Source organism: Thamnophis elegans, unplaced genomic scaffold, assembly GCF_009769535.1.
Source record: "Thamnophis elegans isolate rThaEle1 unplaced genomic scaffold, rThaEle1.pri scaffold_172_arrow_ctg1, whole genome shotgun sequence".
NCBI classification, from domain to species: domain Eukaryota; kingdom Metazoa; phylum Chordata; class Lepidosauria; order Squamata; family Colubridae; genus Thamnophis; species Thamnophis elegans.
The window spans coordinates 20,855-37,500 of record NW_022473642.1 but is presented as its reverse complement, the minus strand read 5'-3'; the positions used below and the strand labels follow the sequence as shown (position 1 = coordinate 37,500).

At 47.4% G+C, this 16,646-nt stretch overlaps 1 protein-coding gene across 1 annotated transcript in view; it reads right to left on the bottom strand.

Moving 5' to 3' along the window:
• LOC116523328 (coiled-coil domain-containing protein 50-like) overlaps window positions 1-15,053 on the bottom strand; it is a 21,389-nt gene extending 6,336 nt beyond the window's left edge. The window contains exons 1-8 of the mRNA XM_032238434.1: window positions 15,005-15,053; window positions 12,124-12,186; window positions 8,952-9,084; window positions 7,791-7,872; window positions 4,205-4,283; window positions 2,723-2,850; window positions 1,714-1,776; window positions 588-707 (exon numbers count right to left, since the gene is read on the bottom strand). Coding sequence (XP_032094325.1) covers window positions 588-707; window positions 1,714-1,776; window positions 2,723-2,850; window positions 4,205-4,283; window positions 7,791-7,872; window positions 8,952-9,084; window positions 12,124-12,186; window positions 15,005-15,053 — 717 coding nt within the window. The remainder of the gene's footprint in view (window positions 1-587; window positions 708-1,713; window positions 1,777-2,722; window positions 2,851-4,204; window positions 4,284-7,790; window positions 7,873-8,951; window positions 9,085-12,123; window positions 12,187-15,004) is intronic.
• Between the last annotated feature and the right edge of the window lie 1,593 nt (window positions 15,054-16,646).

Genomic DNA, 16,646 nt, shown 5'->3' with positions numbered 1-16,646 from the left:
GAGGGAAATTGGTTGTTTCGTTTCATACTAAAGGAAGATTCTAGATTGGGCGTGAAGGCACCACCAAGGACGTCTCCACCAGCGAACTCCCTTCACACAATTCACACACCAGCCTTGCGTTATTTGGAAACCAGTAGTAACCAAAGGAAGATTTAGCCAGTCGAGAGAAAAGAAGGACTGGGGGGGGGGACATGACAGCAGCCTTCCAATATTTGAGGGGCTACCCCAGAGAAGAGGAAGGGGTCCACTTATTCTCCAAAGCACCAGGACAGGCAGGACAAGAAACAATGGATGGAAACTAATCAAGGAGAGAAGCAACCTGGGAATTAAGGAGAAACTGGTTAATTAAGGACAATTAACCAGTGGAACAGCTTGCTACTAGAAGTTGTGGGTAGCTCCATCACTGGAGGTTTTTAAGAAATGACTTGACAGGCAATGCTTTAGGGTTTACTGCGTGAGCAGGGGGGGGTGGACTAGAAGACCTCCAAGGTCCCTTCCAATTCTGTTCTTCTGTCCTGTTATCTATTGACAATAGATGGAGAACACGCCCCACAGGACATGGGGATGTGGCTTATGTGGCTTCTTACCTCTGTGTTGCAGTGGCTCTGTCTTTCGGGCAGCCCAGGGGGCTCGGCCTGCTGCCTTTCCTGGCGTGGGGACCCCCACTGGGTCTGGAGCTCCTTGTCCTGCAGGTAGCGTGCAATTTCCTAGTGGGGGAGGAAGGCAGAAAGGATTTATCGGATACCTCTGTTCTCGAGAGCCGGAAGCCAACTCCTCGTCCCGACAAAAAAAACCCTTTTATTAATTGGCAGTGAATTCTGCTCCTTCACATCCAGCAAAGTCTTTCAAGGGAGGATTTACGGTCACAGACCTCATCTGGCTTGGAGAGCTGCCAGGCCAAGATCTGCAAAACTCGGCCAGGAGTCTCGGAGAGTCACGAACCAATGAAGCGAACTAACGGCCTCCTGCAAACTCCACTCCCCTGTTGCTCCTCTTTTATTCCCTCTGGGAGGGGCCATTCACCATCCACCTGTGGCCTTACTCCCAAGACGACCCCTGTTCTTTAGCTCTTCCCTTCCCCTGGCAACTCTGTGCATGCGCAAACTGGGAACAGGCTCCAGCTGTTCTTCTGCCTCACTGATGCCTGACTCCGAAGGCAGCTGATAACTGTCGGACGGCCCTGGCCCCCTCTCTGCCTCTGACACAGAGCCCTCCTCCGAGCCTCCCCCAGACTCCAGGACTGGCCCATCTTCCTCCCCAACCTCCCCACTGTCCGACTCTGCTGCCAGATTTGTTGGCTGCTGGCGGGCCACAATAACCTTCCTGGAAAAAGTCCCCTGGGCCCGAGAGGCAAAATTATTATTATTATTTATTTTTATTTCCCCATTGTCAAAAGCTGACCGGGAAAGTCACAGATGGCTACCAGGTGACTCACAACGACTTGATGAGGGCAGGGAATATGGGGACCACCATTAAATCCAATGAGGATTTTTTGGTTTCTTCCCTCCCCCCCCCACCACTGTAACTTCAAACGGTTGCTAAACGGATGTCCGTAAGTCAAGGATGACCTCTACATTGAGGTTACAAGGAGGGGATTCCAATTGGATGTAGCCCAAACATCAAAGCTGTAGGAGAGGGGAAATTCAAGAAAGATGACAGGCGTGGCGGGAAGAGTTCAGACAGAGGCTTCGTACCGTGTTGCCGGCCACTCACCTCATCCTGGGCTACCTGAGCCGCCCGGTAATCGTCATCTTGCTCCCGGTTCCTCCTGGCTCTCTGCGGAAGGAAGGAAGTGTTGGGTCAGGGGTCCAGAGAGATATCCCCCTCCACAGCAGATTAATCTTGGTACAGCACAAATGAATGGGTCGATGACAACTCCTCATGGCCAACTCCCCATGGCCAACCATGGCCAATTCCCCATGGCCGACCATGGCCAATTCCCCATGGCCAACTATGGCCAACTCCCCATAGCCAACTATGACCAACTCCCCATGGCCAACCATGGCCAACTCCCCATGGCCAACCATGGCCAACTCCCCATGGCCAACCATGGCCAACTCCCCATGGCCAACCATGACCAACTCCCCATGGCCAACCATGACCAACTCCCCATGACCAACCATATCCAACTCTCCATGGCCAACCATGACCAACTCCCCATGGCCAACCATATCCAACTCTCCATGGCCAACCATGACCAACTCCCCATGGCCAACCATGGCCAACTCCCTATGGCCAACCATGGCCAACTTGCTATGGCCAACCATGATCAACTCCCCATGGCCAACCATGACCAACTCCCCATGGCCAACCATGACCAACTCCCCATGGCCAACCATGACCAACTCCCCATGGCCAACCATGACCAACTCCCCATGGCCAACCATGACCAACTCCATATAGCCAACCATGGCCAACTCGCTATGGCCAACCATGGCCAACTCCCCATGGCCAACCATGACCAACTCCCCATGGCCAATTGCCTGTGGCGAGTTCACCGGGGCGAGTTGTCCCATTCTGCCAATGAACATGGTGGCCTGCCAAGAAGCAGAAGAGGGTCACCCCAAGATCCCACCCCTTTCTCTCCCTCCCTCCTTTTTCTGCTCTCGTTGGCAAGGGGACGATCTTAGTTTTAAGACGATGGTTTCCGTTGGCATTTCTAAGAGGCAGCACGGCAATGCCCTGCTTTCCCTGGCCTTGGCTCCCTGATCGGGTAGAGTACCATCCGTGTTTGTTCCTCCTCTTCCTCCTCCTGCAGCTTCCGGGCCAGCTCCTCGTCTTCCTGGAACTGCTGTTGGATCTGGAGCTCCAGCCTGGCCATCTCCCAGTGCAGGGCTTCAGGGATGCCATCTGGAGACACAAAGGAAAAAGAGGGATGGGGAAAATCCGAACAGAGGTGGGAGGGACCTCAGAGGTCATCTATGCCAACCATGGCCAACTCCCAGAGGTGGGTTCCTACCAATTCGCACCAGTTCGGTAGAACCGGTTCGTCAAATCTACCGAACCGGTTAGAAGAGGTTCCACCAGTGGACCCGGAAAGCAGGCCACACCTACAGAAGAGGTTCCAAAAATTTTTGAAACCCACCACTTCCACACACACAGAGACACACACAAAAATACACACAGAGAGAGAGAGAGAGACAGACAGACAGACAGACTGACTGACTGACACAGAGAAAGAGAGAAAGAGAAAGAAAGGAAGAAATAAATAAAGAAAAAAAGAAAAAAAGAAAGAAAAAGAGTGAGAGAGAGATGAAAGAAAAAAAAGAAAAAAGAGACAGACACAAAAGGAAGGAAAGAGAGAGAGAAAGAAAGAAAGGAAGGAAGGAAGGAAGGAAGAAATAAATAAAAAAAGAAAAAAGAAAGAAAAAGAGTGAAAGAGAGATGAAAGAAAAAAAAAGAAAAAAGAGACAGACACAAAAGGAAGGAAAGAGAGAAAGAAAGAAAGAAAGGAAGGAAGGAAGAAATAAATAAAGAAAAAAAGAAAAAAGAAAGAAAAAGAGTGAGAGAGAGATGAAAGAAAAAAAGAAAACAGGGACAGAGACACAAAAGGAAGGAAAGAGAGAGAGAGAGAGAGAAAGAAAGAAAGAAAGAAAGGAAGAAATAAATAAATAAATAAATAAATAAATAGAAAAAGTGAGAGAGAGATGAAAGAAAGGAGAGAGAGAGAGAGAGAGAGAGAGAGAGAGAGAGAGAGAACACATGGCCGGCAAGCCACTCCCACCAGGTCACATGGCCGGCAAGCCACTCCCACAAAGGAGGCCACACCCACAGAGTAGGTTTGAAAAATTTTTGAAACCCACCACTGCCAACTCCCCATGGCCAACTAATATGGATGCCAAAACACTTGTAACCAAAACGACATGCTGGATGTAATGGATGAGAATTTTTTTAATGTTGGTTTTTTAATGTTTAAAAATAAAAACAAATTCCAAAAAAATAAATAAATGAAGGACTAAGGGGGGGTATGATAGCAATGTTCCAATATTGGAGGGGCTGCCTCAAAGAGGACCGGGGTGTGTGTGTGGTCATCTTATTTTCCAAAGCACCAGAAGGCAAGAGGAGAAACAATCGATGGAAACTAATCAAGGAGAGAAGCAAGCTGGAAGAAACTTTCCCGACAATGAAGACAATTCACCAGTGGAACAGCTTGCCACCAGAGGTTGTGGGCGCTCCATTCCTAAGCACGTAGCTCGTCCCTTACCTCTTGTCCCACGCGAGGGCCTTTGCTTCGGCTGACCGCTCTCGTCCTTTTCCAGGTTATGGAACCGCTTGACTCTCTCCTGGGTGGGAGAAACAAAAGAAAAAAAATCTCCTTCATGAGAACTAGAGCCTTGCTTGCTTGGAACTCCCTGGGCGAAACCCCAGGCTCCTTTGAGCGTCTGCCCTCAACAAACAAACCACAAAAGAGAGACCAACATCAAACCATGATGGGATCAGGCAGGGGTGACTTAAGAAGGGGCTACCCCCCAAATGTCCTTGATTCACCAGCTGCATTTCCTGTTCCAAGAAGTGAGCCCGCAGAAACCAAATTTGGTATCGAATTAAAATAAAAACTCTGTATAATGCTTCCTTCTAACAATCCTACTTTCTCAGGGTTTATGGAGATTCCCAGTTGTCCCCAAAGTGCTTTTTCAAGAGGCAACTGAACATCTGAGAAACTCAAAGGTAAACGATAAAGGTTCCCCTCGCACGTATGTGCTTGTTGTTCCCGACTCTAGGGGGCGCTGCTCATCTCCCTTTCAAAGCCGAAGAGCCAGCGCTGTCCGAAGACGTCTCCGTGGTCATGTGGCCGGCATGACTCAACTCCCGAAGGTGCACGGAACGCTGTTCCCTTCCCACCAAAGGTAGTCCCTATTTTCCTACTTTTTAAAAAATATATATTTTATTATTTTAAACACATAAACACATCAACAAAGACAAACACATAACTTAAAAACAACATAGGAACAATAAGTTCCATCGTATATCATACAGCAGTTTCGAATTGGTTTCTTTGCAGTTAGTGTTTTCCCTTCTATACATTTCTATCTTTCATTCATAATCTCCTTATTCGTTATCCATTTTTATGTACATTTCTTTATTTATTTAAAGTTAGCTACTTATGACCAAATATTATTTACCTATATTATGCTTTATATTTTGACTGTCATTTATTCTCTTACATACGGATTATAGATATACATTCACATAATTATTCTTTTTCTTTGCCATTCTTATAATTATTATTATTCCATTTGGAAGGTTATAAGGTATAGTTTAAAATGCTTTGTTTACCATCCTTCGCACCTGCTATGACACCACCTCGTTTTCTCTTTCTTTTCTTTTCTCCCTCCCTTCCTTCTCTCCTTCCTTCCTTCTTCATCTCCGTCCCCTTCTTCCTTCCCTTACCTCTTCCCTACTCCTACCCTTTTTCTTCTCCTTCCTACCTTCTCTCCTTCCTTCCTTCCTCGTCTCCGTCCCCTTCTTCCTTCCCTTACCTCTTCCCTACTCCTACCCTTTCTCTTCTCCTTCCTACCTTCTCTCCTCCTCTTTCTTTCTCTTCCTCCCTCCCCTTCTTCTTTTTCTCTCCCTCCCTCCCTCCCTATTTTCCTACTTTCGACGTGCTTTCGAACGGCTAGGTTGGCAGAAGCTGGGACAAGTCACGGGAGCTCCCTCCGTTAACGCGGTAAGGCTAGGGATTCGAACCGGCCGAACTCCCAACCTTTCTGACCGACACGCTCAGCGTCTTAGCCACAGAGCCACCTTACAGAGCGGTTATTAAACCCTTCACGTGGTTTTGATTGTTGATACAACTGAGGATCCTATGCCTTTCTGGGTGTTTATTTGAAAGGACGAAGTAGAATTATTTAGATGTAAAATAGGATTGTTAAATGGTCCCGTAGCCGGTTCTCCCGTGCTGAGTTGGCCATGGTGAGTTATCCCACTGCGGGCAGAGAGAGGCCCACGGGAGAGAGGGATGAATGCCACCGATTGTTCACTGGTGTATCTTTTGTGCAAAAGCTCGCGCCAGAAGCCTTCCCCAACTGCATGCATTTGCCAAACGGGTTTCCCACCCTTGTCACGACTGACCAAATCTTGGGCGAAGGGGAAAAAAAACCGCAAAAGTGAAATCATGTTACTCTTGCGTTTCGCTCTTCAATGTCTCGGAACGGGGTTCAATACGCCTGATCGGCAAGGCGAAGTATTTGGATCGGACCCCAAAAATCCCCCGCAGGGAGAAAGAAAGGGCAGCGGCCGACTCTCGCAAGCTACAAGGAAGTGGGGGGGAATTTCCCGACGGTGAGAACCAGGGAACAGTGGAACAGCTTGCCACCGGGAGTTGTGAGATGCTCCAAGACTGGAAGGGTTTGAAGTAGAGATTTGGGCAGACAGATTTGTCTGAAATGGTATAAGGTCTCCGTCTCGAGCAGGGGGCTGGACTAGAAGACCTCCAAGGCCCCTTCCAGCCCTGTGATTCTACGATACTGAGGTAGATAAATAAGATACTGGATGGATGGATGGATGGATGGATGGATGGATGGATGGAAGGAAGGAAGGAAGGATGGACGGACGGACGGACGGACAGATGAATGGACAGACGGAAGAACTCCAGAATGACATAGGGTCTTCTGCTTGAGCAGGGGGTTGGACTAGAAGACCTCCAAGGTCCCTTCCAACCATGTAATTCTGATTCTGATAAATAAATATGATTCAAGATAGATGGATGGATGGATGGATGGATGGATGGATGGATGGATGGATGGATGGATGGATGGATGGAAGGAAGGAAGGAAGGAAGGGTTCCAGGGTGATATCGGGTCTCCTGCTTGAGCAGGGGGTTGGACTAGAAGACCTCCAAGGTCCCTTCCAACCATGTAATTCTGATTCTGAGATAAATAAATATGATACAGGATAATGGATGGATGGATGGATGGATGGATGGATGGATGGATGGATGGATGGAAGGAAGGAAGGAAGGAAGGAAGGACAGATGGACAGATGGATGGACAGACGGAAGAACTCCAGAATGACATAGGGTCTTCTGCTTGAGCAGGGGGTTGGACTAGAAGACCTCCAAGGTCCCTTCCAACCATGTAATTCTGATTCTGAGATAAATAAATATGATACAAGATAGATGGATGGATGGATGGATGGATGGATGGAAGGAAGGATGGAAGGAAGGAAGGAAGGAAGGAAGGAAGGAAGGGCTCCAGGGTGATATCGGGTCTCCTGCTTGAGCAGGGGGTTGGACTAGAAGACCTCCAAGGTCCCTTCCAACTTTACAATTCTATGTTCTGTGTTTCTATTATTCTAAGATTTGGTTAGTCATAGCATAGACGATTGTAGGATCTGACCTTCCCAGTAAAAAGCAATGGGTGGAAACTAACCAAGGAGAGAAGCAACCTGCAATGAAGGAGAAACTTTGCAACACGGAGGATAATCAACCAGTGGAACAGCTTGCCACCAGAAGTGGTGACTGCTCCATCACTGGAGGTTTTTAAGAAGAGGTTGGACACTCACCTGTCTGAATTATCAAGGAAAACCAGTACGGGTGGCATGACACCAGTGTTCCAATATTTAAGGGATTTGTTACAGAGAAGCAGCGATACTTGTTAACAAGCGTTTTTGCTTAGTGACAGACATTTCAGGCTCCATTGTGGGTGTAAGTCAAGGACCTTACCCCAGAAAAATCTTACTGGCTACCTCCAGAAACACAAAAGCTTCCATCCTTGCAACTTCGGCACAAGCTGGTGTTTGCAAAGAGAGCCAAAGCCACAGCAATTTGTCCTAGAAAGATCATTTCCTACCTTATCTTTTGCCTTCTTCCGATCATCCTTTCCTGCTTTCATCTGAAGGTCTTCCTGGGCGTTTTTAGGATCTCCCTCTGGGCTACAGGTTGACCGAGGAAGAGGGAGTTAGAAGAAGCAATTCTGGCTTTCTTGAATATCAGACAGAATCACAGAAGGGACCCTGGAGGTCTTGTAGTCCAACCCCCTGCTCAAGCAGGAGACCCTAGTCAACTTCCATCCATCCATCCGTCTGTCCATCCATCCATCCATCCATCCATCCATCCATCCATCCATCCATCCAACAGAATAAAGCTGGAAGGGACCCTGGAGGTCTTCTAGTCCAACCCCCTGCTCAAGCAGGAGACCCTAGGCAATTTCCATCCATCCATCCATCCATCCATCCATCCATCAGAATAAAGCTGTAAGGGACCTTGGAGGTCTTCTAGTCCAACCCCCTGCTCAAGCAGGAGACCCTAGGCAATTTCCATCCATCCATCCATCCATCCATCCATCCATCCATCCATCAGAATAAAGCTGTAAGGGACCTTGGAGGTCTTCTAGTCCAACCCCCTGCTCAAGCAGGAGACCCTAGGCAATTTCCATCCATCCATCCATCCATCCATCCATCCATCCATCCATCCATCAGAATAAAGCTGTAAGGGACCTTGGAGGTCTTCTAGTCCAACCCCTTGCTCAAGCAGGAGACCCTAGGCAATTTCCATCCATCCATCCATCCATCCATCCATCCATCAGAATAAAGCTGTAAGGGACCTTGGAGGTCTTCTAGTCCAACTCCCTGCTCAAGCAGGAGACCCTAGTTAACTTCCATCCATCCATCCATCCATCCATCCATCCATCCATCCATCCATCAGAATAAAGCTGTAAGAGACCTTGGAGGTCTTCTAGTCCAACTCCCTGCTCAAGCAGGAGACCCTAGGCAATTTCCATCCATCCATCCATCCATCCATCCATCCATCAGAATAAAGCTGTAAGGGACCTTGGAGGTCTTCTAGTCCAACTCCCTGCTCAAGCAGGAGAACCTAGACCAATTCATGCAAATAGCTATCCATCCATCCATCCCACCCGCAATTTCCACTACCGGTTCGGGTGAACTGGTCCAAACTGGCTGAATACCACCTTTGTCCTGAACCCAAGAGAAAGGGATAAGATGAAGCCTACCTTTCTTTCGGTGGTGGCCTGCTATCCTGAAGCTTCTGAGCTTCCACCTCCAGGTTTTGAAGCCTCTTGGCCATTCGGAGGTCATTCTGGACCAGCTGGTTCTTCTGAATGTTGGAAGCGTAGTGCAGTTCGACTGAGAGAGAGAGAGAGAGAGAGAGACGGAAAAGAAGGAAGACTCAGGAAGAGCAGTGGGAAAAAAAGACGTCGCCTTCCTTGGTCTTTGGGGTGGCTTTTCTGGAGAGGACATTCCTGCTGGTTCTATGTTGTGGCCTGCCAGTGGCCAGAGGAGCTGGTGGCAGAATCGGACAATGAGGAGGTTAGGGAGAAAGATGGGCCAGTCCTGGAGTCTGGGGAAGGCTCGGATGAAGACTCTGTGTCGGAGGTAGAGAGGGGGCCAAGGCCGTCCCACAGTTTTCAGCTGCCTTCGCACTTGGAGATCAGTGGGGCAGAAGAACAGCTGGGGCCTGTTCCCGATGTACGCAGAGTGGCCAGATGAAGGGAACAGGAAGGAACAAGGGTCGATTTGGGAGTAAAGCCACAGGTGGATGGTAAATATCCCCACCCATATGGATTAGGTGAGGGTTTTGTGAGGGATTAGGTGAGGGTCTTGTGAGGGATTAGGTGAGGATTTTGTGAGGCATTAGGTGAGGGTTTTGTGAGGGATTAGGTGAGGATTTTGTGAGGCATTAGGTGAGGGTTTTGTGAGGGATTAGGTGAGGGTTTTGTGAGGCATTAGGCGAGGGTCTTGTGAGGGATTAGGTGAGGATTTTGTGAGGGATTAGGTGAGGATCTTGTGAAGGTTTAGGTGAGGATTTTGTGAGGCATTAGGTGAGGGTTTTGTGAGGGATTAGGTGAGATTTTGTGAGGCATTAGGTGAGGGTTTTGTGAGGGATTAGGTGAGATTTTGTGAGGCATTAGGTGAGGATTTTGTGAGGGATTAGGTAAGGATCTTGTGAAGGTTTAGGCAAGGGTCTTGTGAGGGATTAGGTGAGGATTTTGTGAGGGATTAGGTGAGGGTTTTGTGAGGGATTAGGTGAGATTTTGTGAGGCATTAGGTGAGGGTTTTGTGAGGGATTAGGTGAGATTTTGTGAGGCATTAGGTGAGGATTTTGTGAGGGATTAGGTAAGGATCTTGTGAAGGTTTAGGCAAGGGTCTTGTGAGGGATTAGGTGAGGATTTTGTGAGGTATTAGGTGAGGGTTTTGTGAGGGATTAGGTGAGATTTTGTGAGGCATTAGGTGAGGGTTTTGTGAGGGATTAGGTGAGATTTTGTGAGGGATTAGGTAAGGATCTTGTGAAGGTTTAGGCGAGGGTCTTGTGAGGGATTAGGTGAGGATTTTGTGAGGGATTAGGTAAGGATCTTGTGAAGGTTTAGGTGAGGATTTTGTGAGGCATTAGGTGAGGGTCTTGTGAGGGATTATGTGAGGATTTTGTGAGGCATTAGGTGAGGGTCTTGTGATGGGTTGTGATGGGTCAGGTGTGCCTCACATTAGGTGAGGGTCTTGTGAAGGTTTAGGTGAGGGTTTTGTGTGGGATTAGGTGAGGATCTTGTGATGGGCCGTGATGCGTCAGGCGTGGGTCACACCAGGGGAGGGGGTCTTAGGATGGGTCAGATGTGGGACATGCCAGGTGAGGGTCTGGAGATGGGTATTGTGATGAGTTGGCCATGTTAGGGGAGAGTAATTTCAGGTGAGGGTTTGGGGATGGCTCCTGCGATGGTTCAGGTGAGGGTCACATCAGGTGAGGAACTTCAGAGGGGCCTTGGGATGGCTCAGTGAGACCCTTGGCAGGGGTCAGGGGTGGGTGTGTCAAGTGAGGGTCTTCTACGGGGTCTTGTGATGGGGAGGTCACATCAAGTGAGTGAGGGTCATTGGGAGGGGAATCACTGCTTGCAGGGTGAGAGTTGCGTGCCTTGATTGAAGGCCACAGCCGTCACTACTTGGATGTGCGGCGGGTTCGAATTCTGAGGAGGCCGTAGGCCGTTTCGGACACCAAAGAGGGCCACTTCTCTCTGCTGGCTAGAAAGGGGTGGCGAGAGGGGGGGTCAGAAAAGCCCCCTGCCTATCTGTAGGGCAGCCATTCGTGCCCCAGGGAAAGAGCAAGTACCCACTCTTTCCCCCTCCGTTCCTGGCTCAGCCGAGACACGTTGAAGCTTAGAAAAGTCCTTTCCTTGCCCTGAACTCTCAAGCCATTAATCCCCAGCCAGACAGTCGGTGGAGGGGGGGAGGGGGAGGGGAGGGGGACAAAGAGACTGTCATCCAAAGGGCCTTTGACGTCACAGAATGATTCACGAGCGCAAAAGGACAGTCCTTGCCACCCGCTGCCAAGAGAGAGAGAGAGAGAGAGAGAGAGAGAGATGGGGCAACCTTGAGAGCGGGCCCTTAAAATGCCATCTCATCTGGCAAGGCCCGGACCCTTGTAAAGCTGTCTGCACGCCGAATTCCCCAAAGCGATAAGACTCCATCTCGCTAATTGGAAAGGGGGACTCTGCCAAACACACAAAACAGACCCTCCATGCTCCTTCATGTTGTCGAGACGGCGCACGGGGAGGGGGGGCATCTTGGAGGGGATGCTAAATGCTGGAAAGAGACACACACACACACACTCACAACAGAAAGGGGGCAAACTTGCCAAGTTGGCACAGGGCGACTCGTTCCCCCATTCAATTTTATTACTTAACGTCATTCAAACGTTGGTTTCATTTCTGTTGTTCTCTTTTCTTCAGTATCCTCCCAGAAGTTGGGAATGCGCCAACATTGGAAGTTTCTAAATAAGAGATTGGACCACCATTCGGTCTGAAAGGGTGTAGGGTTTCCTGCCTGAGCAGGGGGTTGGACTAGAAGACCTCTAAGGTCCCTTTCAGTCCTATCATAATCAGTGGAATCTAGAAGTTGGGAATGCTCCAACACTGGAAGTTTCTAAAGAAGAGATTGGACCACCATTGGGTCTGAAAGGGTCTAGGGTCTCCTGCCTGAGCAGGGGGTTGGACTAGAAGACCTCTAAAGTTCCTCCCAACCTTGTCGTTCGATTCTATCCTTTCTTTTAATGATTCTATTCCACGATTCCTTCTTCATTCGGGCAATTCTTGCCCCGAAGATAGTTGCCCCGTGGCAAGTTGGCCACAGTGAGTTGCCACTCGCGCCCCCCCCCACAAAAAATTTTCCCATCCTTACTCTCTTGTTCTTGTAGACAATAGGCCAACGCACCGTCTTCCAGGACAGCGAAATCTCGGCAAACTGCAGGAGGAAAAACAGGAAAAAAATTGGGATTTTACAGCCTCCCCACTCCAAAGAATGCGCCTGAAGGAGACGCATCAAAGCGCTGAGCTTGGAAAGGCAAATCCAGACATGTTCAGGATTTCCCAACAGGAACTTAAAATTTGAGAGCTTGGTTGGAACGGGTGAAACATGTTTATAATTACGTGTGTGTGTGTGTGTGTGTGTGTGTTGTATTTGTGCCGATAAATAAATAAAGGGAGACTAGTATAGATCTATTTCAAGCTATTTAGCTCTCATCAGCTAGCCTTACCCTTTCTGGGATTCGAACCTGGGCTATATTACATATTAGGCAGACGTCTTAGCCATTAGGCCACATTAAGACGTCTGCCTAATATGTAATATAGCCCAGGTTCAAATCCCAGTAAGGGTATGGCTAGCTGATAAGAGCTAAATAGCTTGAAATAGCAATTTATTCCCATTTTTAATGGGATTTCTAGCCGGAAGAGACCGTCGGTCTCTGAATGCCATAGGCCAGTGATGGCGAATGTTTCCGGCACCAAATGCCCAAATTGGAACGCTTGTGCATGTGTGGGCATGGGCGTGCATGCCAAAAACCTGAAGACCAGCCGTCTGGCACAGTTTTGTCTGTTTTTGGGGCGTTTTTGGCTGTTTTATGCCCTTTTTCACGCCGTTTCCAGGCGTTTTTCCAGGCTGTTTTGGCCCAAACACAGCCTGAAAATGACCTAGAAACGGCCTGAAAACAGCTTTGAAAATGGTCGAAAAACAGCCTGAAAAATGCCCCCCCAAATGCTCCAGAAAACAGCCCCCAAAACAGCCAGATTTGGGCCATTTTTGGCTGGGTTTTGGGCCATTTTTCAGGCTGTTTTGGGCTGAAAAAGGGCATGAAAATGCCCCAAAATGGCTTGAAAATGAAATGACCTGAAAACAGCTTGGGAAACGGTTCAAAAACAGCCTGAAAAATACCCCCCAAATGCCCCGGAAAATGGCTTGGAAAACAGCCCCCAAAAACATTTTTGGCTGGTTTTTGGGCCATTTTTCAGGCTGTTATGAGCCAAAAATGGCCTGAAAATGACCCAAAACCAGCCTGAAAACAGCCTGAACAATGCCCCCAAATGCCCCCGTTTTTTGGCCAATTTTGGCCATTTGGGGGGGCCATTTTCAGGCTGTTTTCTGGTGCTCTGGCACCAACGAAGACCAGCTGGAAACTGGAAGAGCAGCTGGCAACAGCACTCATGCCCACAGCGAGGGCTCAGCGGGCCACCTCTGGCACCCGTGCAATAAGTTTGCCATCACGGTCATAGGCAACGAGTAAGCGATGCCGTTAAGTCCTCAAATTACGACGCACAATCGAGCCCAGCATTTCCGTCCGAGTTGAAACGTTTATTCGGTTTATTCTCTCATTTTAGCAATAGCAATAGCAGTTAGACTTATATTCCGCTTCATAGGGCTTTCAGTCCTCTCTAAGCGGTTTACAGAGTCAGCATATCGCCCCCAACAACAATCCGGGTCCTCATTTTACCCACCTCGGAAGGATGGAAGGCTGAGTCAACCCTGAGCCGGTGAGATTTGAACAGCCGAACTGCAGAACTGCAGTCAGCTGAAGTAGCCTGCAGTGCTGCATTTAACCACTGCGCCACCTCGGCTCATTTTACAGCCTTCCTTGCCACTGTTGTTAAGCGAATCACCACATTCAGCGATGAATGTAAATTGCTTGTAAGAAGGTTGCGAAAAGGGGGGTTACGGGACCCTTCAACTGTCGTAAATACGAGTCAAGTTGCCCCGCGGTCGTAAGTGTGGAAAAAAGGGTCCTAAGGCACCTTCCTCAGGGCCGTTTCAACTTCGAAGCGTCACTAAATAAACTCAACATCTCCCTGTAGTAAATCTGAGGCTTCTTCTGCCAACAAAAATAATGCGACTTCATCATTCTTGCACTTTTTCCAAAATCTCAACATCTTTTTTTTTTTGTAACAAGGGGACCAAAACTGTATAGCAATAGCAATAGCAATAGCAATAGCAGTTAGACTTATATACCGCTTCATGGGGCTTTCAGCCCTCTCTAAGCGGTTTACAGAGTCAGCATATCGCCCCCACAGTCTGCGTCCTCATTTCACCCACCTCGGAAGGATGGAAGGCTGAGTCAACCCTGAGCCGGTGGGATTTGAACCGCCGAACTGTAGCTAACAGTCAGCTGAAGTGGCCTGCAGTACTGCACCCTAACCACTGCGCCACCTCGGCTCTTGAAGTCATATTCCAGGTGTGGCCTTACTAAGGCTTTACAAAGCGGTGCTAACCCTTCACCTGGTTTTCATTCTATGCCTCTGTTTATGCAACCGAGGATCGTATTAGCTTTTTTGTCTGCTGCCGCACACGGGCGGCTCAGGTTTAAATGATCGTCCGCTAGGACTCCAAAGCCCATCTCACAGCAACTTAGAGCTGAGGAGAAACTTCCTGACAGTGAGAACAATTAATCAGTGGAACAGAAGTTGCCTCCAGAAGTTGTGAATGCCCCAACACTGGAAGTCTTTAAGATGATGTTGGATAGCCATTTGTCTGGAACGGTATAAGGTTTCCTGCCTAGGCAGGGGGTTGGACTAGAAGACCTCCAAGGTCCCTTCCAACTCTGCTCTTGTAATTGTAATATGGTTTTTGAGCCAGGTTTCCCCTAATCTGGATTTGTATCTTGGATTTTTTCCCCCCCTGGCCAGGTATAAAAACTTTGCTTTTACAAATGAACAGTTGCAAGGTCTATGTATAATTTAAAGGGGGAAAAAATTGGGAGGAAGATTCTGAATATTTCATTCCTCTCATCACGTACCTTCCTGGACGGGGGGCAAGCAGGAACTGTCAATCTGGACGTCAGTCATTGTGTTCTTTACATCAGGGTCAAGATCCCAAGACAATCTGGAAGAACAAGACAGCAAATTGCTAAGGAGCCAGGCGTGAAGTTCAAGACAAAGAGGGTTTGGGAAATTTTTTTTTAAAAAAAAAATGATATTCCTTCTACCGAACGTTCAGAATCCAAAATAGAGTATAGATTATAGAAGATAAATAAGAGAAGAGAATAAGAATGCGGAACAAAATACAGACTAAAGGAGGGGAGGGGAAGGGAAGACTTAGAGAAGAGATTAATAGCGAAGACGGAATGCAGGATAAACTACAGAATAAGGAGAAGAACGGAGGGAGGAGAAGGAATAGAAAGAAGAGAAGTGAACTGATTAACAGAGAAAGGATAGCAGAATAAATACAGAAGAAGGAGAAGAACGGAGGGAGGAGAAGAGAAAAGAAAACAAGAGAAGAGAAGAGATTAACAGAGAAAAAGAATGCAGAATAAAATACAGAATAAGGAGAAGAATGGAGGGAGGAGAATAGAAAAGAAGAGAAGAGAACAGATTAACAGAGAAAAGGAATGCAGAATAAAATACAGAATAAGGAGAAGAATGGAGGGAGGAGAAGAGAATAGAAAAGAAGAGAAGTGAACAGATTAACAGAGAAAAGGAATGCAGAATAAATACAGAAGAAGGAGAAGAACAGAGGGAGGAGAAGAGACGAGAAAAGAAAATGAGAGAAGAAGACAGATTAAAAGAGAAGAGGAATGCAGAATAAAATACAGAATAAGGAGAAGAATGGAGGGAGGAGAAGTGAAAAGAAGAGAAGAGAACAGATTAACAGAGAAAAGGAATGCAGAATAAATACAGAAGAAGGAGAAGAACGGAGGGAGGAGAAGAGAAAAGAAAACAAGAGAAGAGAAGAGATTAACAGAGAAAAAGAATGCAGAATAAAATACAGAATAAGGAGAAGAATGGAGGGAGGAGAATAGAAAAGAAGAGAAGAGAACAGATTAACAGAGAAAAGGAATGCAGAATAAATACAGAAGAAGGAGAAGAACGGAGGGAGGAGAAGAGACGAGAAAAGAAAATGAGAGAAGAGAACAGATTAAAAGAGAAGAGGAATGCAGAATAAAATACAGAATAAGGAGAAGAATGGAGGGAAGAGAAGTGAAAAGAAGAGAAGAGAACAGATTAACAGAGAAAAAGAATGCAGAATAAATACAGAATAAGGAGAAGAATGGAGGGAGGAGAATAGAAAAGAAGAGAAGAGAACAGATTAAAAGAGAAGAGGAATGCAGAATAAAATACAGAATAAGGAGAAGAACGGAGGGAGGAGAAGGGAAAAGAAAACAAGAGAACAGATTAACAGAGAAGAGGAATGCAGAATAAAATAGAGAATAAGGAGAAGAGGGGAGGGGAGGAGAAGAGAAGATGGAACGGAAACAAAATTCTTTATTGGTCAAAGTGATTGGCCACACAAGGAATTTGTCTTCGGTGCCTAAACTCTCGTTGTACACAAAAGCCATAAGTGATAAATGGTGGTTTCTGGTTTCGAATTTCTCCCAATGAAAAAAACATCCTTCAAAAGGAATGTCCAAAACAAGAGGAAATGCAAGTAGTTCTCAACTT